The sequence below is a fragment of the Anopheles coustani genome, chromosome 3, assembly GCF_943734705.1.
Source record: "Anopheles coustani chromosome 3, idAnoCousDA_361_x.2, whole genome shotgun sequence".
Taxonomy (NCBI): domain Eukaryota; kingdom Metazoa; phylum Arthropoda; class Insecta; order Diptera; family Culicidae; genus Anopheles; species Anopheles coustani.
Window position 1 is genome coordinate 65,699,886 of NC_071288.1, and position 8,100 is coordinate 65,707,985.

An 8,100-nucleotide genomic window follows, 5' to 3' on the forward strand; every position below is an offset into this window, starting at 1 on the left:
GCCATGGGCCGAACCCGACTCAGTGGTGTCTCCGATATTGCCTTTCTGTTTGTCATGGGCCGAACCCGACTCAACTTTCGTACTCTCTCTCACTGGCCATGGGCCGAACCCGACTCAGTGGTGTCTCCGATATTGCCTCTCTGTTGGTCATGGGCCGAACCCGACTCAACTGTCGCACTCTCTCTCACTGGCCATGGGCCGAACCCGACTCAGTGGTGTCTCCGATATTGCCTCTCTGTTTGTCATGGGCCGAACCCGACTCAACTTTCGTACTCTCTCTCACTGGCCATGGGCCACACCCGACTCAGTGGTGTCTCCGATATTGCCTCTCTGTTGGTCATGGGCCGAACCCGACTCAACTGTCGCACTCTCTCTCACTGGCCATGGGCCGAACCCGACTCAGTGGTGTCTCCGATATTGCCTCTCTGTTTGTCATGGGCCGAACCCGACTCAACTTTCGTACTCTCTCTCACTGGCCATGGGCCGAACCCGACTCAGTGGTGTCTCCGATATTGCCTCTCTGTTGGTCATGGGCCGAACCCGACTCAACTGTCGCACTCTCTCTCACTGGCCGTGGGCCGAACCTGACTCAGTGGTGTCTGCGAAAATGTTATCAAATGCCCCTTTGTTGGTCATGGGCCAAACCCGACTCAACTGTCTTCCCAAAAACTCACATACGCGTCCTCCTTTCTTCATCACTACCGGTTATCAATTTTCCACTTCGTTATCATGGCAGGATCGCCAATGTGATATCCGCCATGCTAGTATATTGCTGTATCAACGCATACGCTGTGAGTCAACGGGCAGCGGTCGCCACACACGACCCTCTCTATTCAGAGTCCGATCTATACTGACTACCCTCTATCCGTGTAACTCTAAACCCAGGATGCCACACTAACCTTAAGAAAAGATCGTAATAAACGGAGTGTTCGATAAACTTGAACGCAGGTACGTAATAAATGTGTGTCTGTGTATGTGTTGGTGTGCAATAAAACATTAAATCTCCACCGCTCCCTTCGCCGGCGCGATCAGCCGATGGCAGAGGGGGCACGTCTTGCGTGACGTCATTTCCAGCGGGTGCGCGACGTGGTAGCAACCGGAACACTGCCAGGCGCCGGTCGGATTGGTCAGCGGCTGTCCGGACGCGATGCACGGCGGAAAGCGATTGCCGCAGCTGGGACAGAGCGTGCTGCAGTCGGCCACCGGCGTCTCGCAGGTGTAACAGCTGACGTGCTTCACCTTGTTGTCCTTCGGGTCGTAGCGCGAGAAGATGCTGATGGCCAGCTCCTCGTACTGCAGCCGACGACCCTCGGAGATCGTCTCGATCGCCTCCAGCTTGATGAACGCCTTCGAGCAGGTGCCGAACGAGCGATCGGCACAGCTGGCCAGGGCGAGCAGCGCGTACAGCACCTCCACGTCCAGCACGTCCTCGTACTCGCGCAGCCGGAGCGCGCTAATGACGGCGCTATGCAGCAACCCGGAGCGCAGTTGTCGCTGTGCCAGCAGCATATAGTGGTACGCCTCCGCGTGGTGCCATATCTGCTCGATCAGCACCGCATCGTCCGGATTGAGCTGGGCCAGGACCGCCGCTCGGCTTGGGCCGCCCGCCTGCAGCGCCATCTGCTTTTCGATGTACTCCTCCGCGAGCAGCCCCGACAGCACGTACAGCTGCTTGATACGCACGTAGTCGGACTTCTTCTCCACCTCCGCCTCGGCCATCTTCAGCAGCAGCCGGGCGGAGTCCAGATAGCGGCCCGCCTTCCGCTGCAGCTCGATCGCTTCCGGCAGCTTGCCCTCCTGCAGCAGCTGGGCCGCGTGCTTGCTCAGCAGCGTGTTGATCTGGGGCATCTTGTACTTTTGCGCCAGCTCCACCGCCAGTCCCCACTGCCGCAGGCCGATGCAGCTGGAGACGGCCGACTTGACGTCGCCCAGCTTGAGGTAGGCGGCGACCGCCTGCTCGCACATCCCCACCGTGGCCAGCATCTGGCCCAGCTTCGCCAGCTGCGGGCTCTTCTCGGGGAGCTTGTGCATGCAGCCGACCAGCTCGTCGTACTGCTCCAAACCGTACAGCGCGTCCATCAGGCCCTCGATGTGGTGCGCCTTCTCGTAGTACTCCTTGGCGCTGTCCCAGGCGCGCATGTTCATGTAGTGGTGGCCGATCTCGCGCCACGCATTCTCCATCTGCTGGTCGGACGTGCCCGGCCCGAGCCGATACAGCTGCACCGTGCGAAACCAATCGCACAGCGTCTGGCGCAACCGAACCGCGCAATCCCGTCGATCCACGTCCATGTACAGCTTTTCCGCCTCATCGAACTCGCCGAAGAACGCGCCGATCTCGGCCCGCTGCAGCGCTTCCAGCTGGATTGTCCTGAGGCGCTTGATCAGCTGAATGCCCGGATAGTTGCTGCATCGCACGAACGCCGCTTCGGCCGTCTCGAGGTCCAGCTTCTTCAGCGATGCCTCCGCCAGCAGTCTCCACAGCCGCGGGTGTGGGTTATCCTCGATGAACTGCTTCGCCTCGGCTATCCCGACGTGCGCCAGCAGATCCTCCGTGTCGCGCAGCGATTTGACGCGCAACTGCACGAGATGCTCCTTCACGTTCGGCGTCGCACCACCCTTGATGATGTCGTCCAGCAGGACGCCCGTGATTTCCAGCTCCTCAAAGTGGCAGATGTAGCCGGAGCAGGTGATCGGTTCCTCCGGGTCGGCCCCGCGCAGGATGTACATGCGCGTCTTCTCCATGATGGCCAGCAGCTGCGGGTTGTCCTTCGCCCAGCAGATGGCCCACACGTCCTTCCGTTCGATGTGGCCGCTCGATTGCTCCAGTTCGTTGCTCGTTGTGTCGTCACGGAGAGTCAGCGTCGTCAGCACGCCGTTGCAGTCGATCATGGCCGCTCGGTTCGAGTTACAGTTGATCGCCAGCTTATAACTGCGCGTCTGCAGATAGTGTCGGTTGCGCAGCACCAGATGAGGCAGCGTGTACTCGTGGATGAGGCCACTCTCCCGGCCGATCAATAGCAAACTCTCCGAGGATGCCAGGCAACAGATGGGATCCTGGCTCGGGTCCACTTTGGGCGGGATTTCGTGGGCCGTCTTCGAGTCGAGATCGTTTAGCACTTCCAGGGCGGGCGTGTCGTCGATGTGGTACCTGCGATCGCGTTTCGTCTTCAGGTTCGCGTGCAACGTGGAGGCCCCCTGGACATGAAGAGAAAGAGCTTGTGTTGGCGATCAAATTACTTCCAGTACTCGTGGCGGAGCGGACTTACCTTCGGTGTATGATAATGCCAGAGCAGAAAGTGATCTTTCGACGCCACGATCACGTGCGTTGAGTTCATTGTTATAAACTCCGGTCTAATATCGATGTATTTGGCTGATGGTGAAGAGAACCATGTGGTAAAGATTATTAACTAATTGCCACCTAGTCTTCGTCTGTAAATAAATGAACCTACAATCCACCGTCGTGCTGATCGAGTTGCATATCAGCAGCTGGTACATCAGATCCTTCCCCTTGCCCTCGCTCACGACGCTGAACTCCTTGCCGGTCATGCGTGTCTCAACGGCGATCACGCAGTGGTCAGCCGAGGAGGCCATCGACATCATCGGTTCGATCTGCTTCGCGTAGCACTGATTCGAGTTGGTGTCCCAGAACGTTACCGTATCCGTGTCGTCGCCCCCGGCACCACCGCTTGCCTCCAGGTAGCAGACGGTGCGGTTGAAGTAGCACCAACTGTAGTCTGGTCGGATGTTTGCGAAGTAAATGAACGAATCCACCGACAAGGCGATTCGGAGCGATTTGCCTTCCCATGAGAGGGACGTTATTTCTTTGCCGGGAATCTTCAGCGTACGGATGTGCTGGTGGAAGGGAGAACGGGAAACGAAAGCATTGGTTAGCTGTGCGTCTGGTCTATTAAAGAAATGATTTACTATCAAACATGTTACGATTGAAGGATGTGGATGCGGATCGAAATTGATCTTTTGGTATTGCGAAACATTTGTTTTAACAATACGGCCTTTTACTTCCCAGCATGAAAATCCAGCAGCGCACTTGGATCGTCGAACGATTGAAACCTCCTGTTAAGCACTTCATGGTGAGTCGCAAAACTCAAAGCTTTCTAGGATCTACCACAATGATAGGTACATTTATGCGACAATGATTGTTGTAGACACGACTTTTTCACGTTTCACGGAAATGACCGCTCATCACACTAAATTTCGCAGCAAAAAGCGATCCTTCAGCGGTCAGTGGTTTTAGTAGGCTTGCGAGATTTGGCGATCCAAGTATACTGCTGCAATTGTCTGGTACTGAGTAAAAGGCTGTAAAAGGATTCAAGCAGTTTAAAAGTGAAATCGGTTGATTCGTTCGAGCTAATTATTATTGTGGGTAACAGCTGATCCCAAACTTTGCGAAAGCAGCGCTATTTACCGCATTTTGTTTTAATTAATGCGATATTGTTTTAAATCAAACATCCTTGATGAAAGAATATTTAACAGACCACTTACCACACCATACGGAGTGTAGAACAACACTTGGCTGCTATCCTTATCGCTGCTAAGGTTCGACTTGATTCCGCAAACCGCCAGGATCGTCCCGTCATGGTTCCACATACACGAAATGGCCTGCACTCCCGTATCCACCACAACTGGGGTGTCGTCGTTTTCGTGCCGCATCAACTGCATTCGACCGTTTTCGTAGCAAATTGCCAGAACCGGGCGACTCGGCGAGGTGCCCTTATGGAACCAACAAAGGCCCACCACCGTAATGCTCTTCGACGGCGTAAGGTACACACACTGGACGTGCAGCTTCATCACGAAGATGCCCTGGTTGTCGTACAGGTGAACCTCACCATTTTTAATGCTGAATAGGAGCAGCCTCCCGTCCGGGCTCCATTGTACGCCGGTCAGCGACACGTTCTTCAGTTCCTTGCCCCAGATCCGGTTTCCATCGACCGAGCCAACAATGACAGTGCCATCTTCGTACACGATGCATATCTTCTGCCCATCGCTCGTCCAAGCCATTCCCTTTACCGTCGACTTTTTACGATCATTCGTCATCTCCTCGTACCAGGAACCCTGGAATGGATGGTATATCAAAAATATTGAACACCCTGATGGCATATAAATCCCACCAACCAACCTTGTACAACATCCACACCATAATAACGCCATCCTTGTCGGACGAGGTCAACTTCTGCTGCGATTCGTTCCAGGTCACCACCTGGATGGACGATTTATGACCCTCGAGCGTTTGGTTCATCGACAGGTTGCTTGCCTGCAGCGCCTTTCCGGGCTGGGCCGACACGGCCGAGCTGCTTGCTTGCTCTAGCTTGAGCACCTTCAGCAGTCCATCCTCTCCGCCCACCGCTACGTACCCCTGATCCTTGTTCCATGCGATACAGTTCAGACGCGTGTTGTTTGGGATGGCTATCTACAGCGTACATGGTGAAGACGATCAAATTAGATGAAGTTTCCGCTCCGGATGACGAAACCGTTATAACGGTACTCGGAGTGGAGCACTTGGAACCGTACTTTACCTTCTTGCTTAAGTAGATAAACATGTTTGTAGCGCGGTGCCGTTAGACAACAATTCGCCAGCGGAGATGTAAAACGTTCTAATATGCTTGAGTTAAAGTATCAGAAAACGCGAACTACTGTTATCAACATTGTTATTAAATGTTCTTTTCACAAAAACAAGCTCAATTGACATCAGAATCAGCGGAAAGCTGTTTTGCGAACGTCCGATGCACTTTGTGTACCAATCAGGTTGCTATAGAAACAGTGACTAGAGGTGTAGTGTTGCGAGGTCCGTGAAGCACCTATCTGGAACGATCCGTTCCTAGGAGAGAGGTGATGCACCCAGGTCCACTCAAAAGCGGACTACAGGTTCTTTGGAACGAATATGAAAGGTATCTTAAAACTACCGCCTCCCAGATCCGTCGAAGAGAGCGAGAGAAAGTTTCTATTTCACAGCTCGCAACTAGAGACCCTAGTCTAACTGTTCTTGTTTTTTATACACACAAAAAACTGGGTCGAAGCCGTTCGGCCCGTTCTTTACGTGTACAAGCAACGGGTAGGGACACCATCCAGACCAATCTGTTTTTTATACACGTAGTGAACTGGGCCGGACCGACCAGCCAGTTCTTTGTGTGTACCAGCGACGGATAGGTGCACCGTCCGCACCAGTCTGTTTTTTATACACGTAGTGAACTGGGCCGGACCGATCAGCCAGTTCCTTGTGTGTACCAGCGACGGGTAGGTGCACCGTCCGCACCAGTCTGTTTTTTATACACGTAGTGAACTGGGCCGGACCGACCAGCCAGTTCTTTGTGTGTACCAGCGACGGGTAGGTGCACCGTCCGCACCAGTCTGTTTTTTATACACGTAGTGAACTGGGCTGGACCGTCCAGCCAGTTCTTTGTATGTACCAGCGACGGGTAGGTGCACCGTCCGCACCAGTCTGTTTTTTATACACGTAGTGAACTGGGCTGGACCGACCAGCCAGTTCTTTGTGTGTACCAGCGACGGGTAGGTGCACCGTCCGCACCAGTCTGTTTTTTATACACGTAGTGAACTGGGCCGGACCGATCAGCCAGTTCCTTGTGTGTACCAGCGACGGGTAGGTGCACCGTCCGCACCAGTCTGTTTTTTATACACGTAGTGAACTGGGCCGGACCGACCAGCCAGTTCCTTGTGTGTACCAGCGACGGGTAGGTGCACCGTCCGCACCAGTCTGTTTTTCATACAAGCAGTCATCAGGTTCTTTGCACCCAGTTCCGCGGACTTGCTCCTAAGGCTGTGGAACCCAGTTCCACTCCGTTCCAAGACATTCCAAAAAATCTCATCACTATAGAGGTGGAAGTTTGAATCAGGTCCGACTCCAACAAAATAGTGGAATTAACTCCGACATCCAATCGATCGCGGACCTACACTCGATCATCGTCAGGAATAGATGAAATATTTCATCGTGTTTGCTTTCGGAAATGTTTCACTGCAGGCAATTTCAAAATTCAAACATTGCTGTACGGTATCACACTTTTTGTAAATTACTTTTTTACTTTATTTTACTTACTTATTATTATCGTACGTTGCCATTGAATCGATTAGGTTAATGTGGTAAACGTAATGTTGCTGAAGTCTACTTGGTTTCTTTCCTCAGCGCTCTCGTAATTTTCTCGACATTTTTTTAACACTTCCTCCGATTCAAAGATATTTTTAAGGGAGCACAACTTTCTTGTCTTCGGTGGCTAAAATGGTCTCGTTTACTATGCGATCCGCTACATTTTTGGTTTTAGTTGCTCTTTCGTTTCTGCAGTCGAGCCTCAGTTCACCACATGGCGGCATGTTTTTTCTAACTACGGTGCCGGGTTCACCATGGCGAATGTTAATGGTACTATGGTTAAGTTATGCCTCGTGATTGGTATGCATAGACAATAGATTTTATATCGATGGTTTCGTGTTAATCTTTTCGCGCTTGTAATACCCTTTTTCGTGCTGGGTGTTTGATCTTTGATCTTTAATAAGAACTAGTATGAAATGTTGCTCCACGTGCTTTCTAGCTTTTCGGATTGGGTAAGCATTGGAAAATCAATTTGCAGATCTAGTTAAATGAGTACTCGTTTAATTTACTCTTTTTTTCGAAGATGTAGGCAAAATGATTATTAGCATTGAACTCACTTTCCTTAGTTTCCCTCTGCCCAGGCTGAGAAAGAATGTGCTCGAATGGCCTGAGGAATATGATTCTACAAAAATTTCCGTTTTTTTTATCGTCGAAAATTCACATAATACTTTACCGGCTAATATAATAGAGTTTAGATTTTAGTTTTTTTTCTATCTTCGGTTGAATGAGATGCCGGCGAACGATGCTGTTCTCATGCTGCCTCCAGCTATGTTCCTGATTTGTCTAGCACTCGAGGCTATCCCTCGATTCTAGTAGACATCCGTCGCTACTGCACAATCATTGGTTTTTATCTTATCCTTATCCATGCAAAAATCACATACAAAACTAGTTCCATGTACCGCTCTTTTACCGTTTCATCTGTACTTATACCTATCCATTCCTATGAACTGCGTTTGTTTTTTGTATTTATTTTTCATTAGTTCTTT

At 51.6% G+C, this 8,100-nt stretch overlaps 1 protein-coding gene across 1 annotated transcript; it reads right to left on the reverse strand.

Annotated features, from left to right (window-relative positions):
* Positions 1-843: 843 nt before the first annotated feature.
* On the reverse strand, positions 844-5,681 carry LOC131271533 (WD repeat-containing protein 35). Its single transcript, XM_058272990.1, has 6 exons — positions 5,532-5,681; positions 5,135-5,425; positions 4,501-5,070; positions 3,450-3,852; positions 3,267-3,370; positions 844-3,195 (listed from the first exon to the last, which is right to left on the reverse strand). Exons 1-6 carry the CDS (start codon positions 5,553-5,555, stop codon positions 997-999), a joined length of 3,591 nt encoding a protein of 1,196 aa, XP_058128973.1. The 5' UTR covers positions 5,556-5,681; the 3' UTR covers positions 844-996.
* Between the last annotated feature and the right edge of the window lie 2,419 nt (positions 5,682-8,100).

Bases quoted from the DNA above. Each gene is read 5' to 3' on its own strand.
- LOC131271533 (XM_058272990.1), bottom strand. From the start codon at position 5,555: ATGTTTATCTACTTAAGCAAGAAG. The intron at 3,371-3,449 runs GTAGGTTCATTT...CTTCACCATCAG, and splicing joins GATCAGCACGACGGTGGATT to CCAAATACATCGATATTAGA. The intron at 3,196-3,266 runs GTAAGTCCGCTC...CTTCATGTCCAG, and splicing joins GGCATTATCATACACCGAAG to GGGGCCTCCACGTTGCACGC.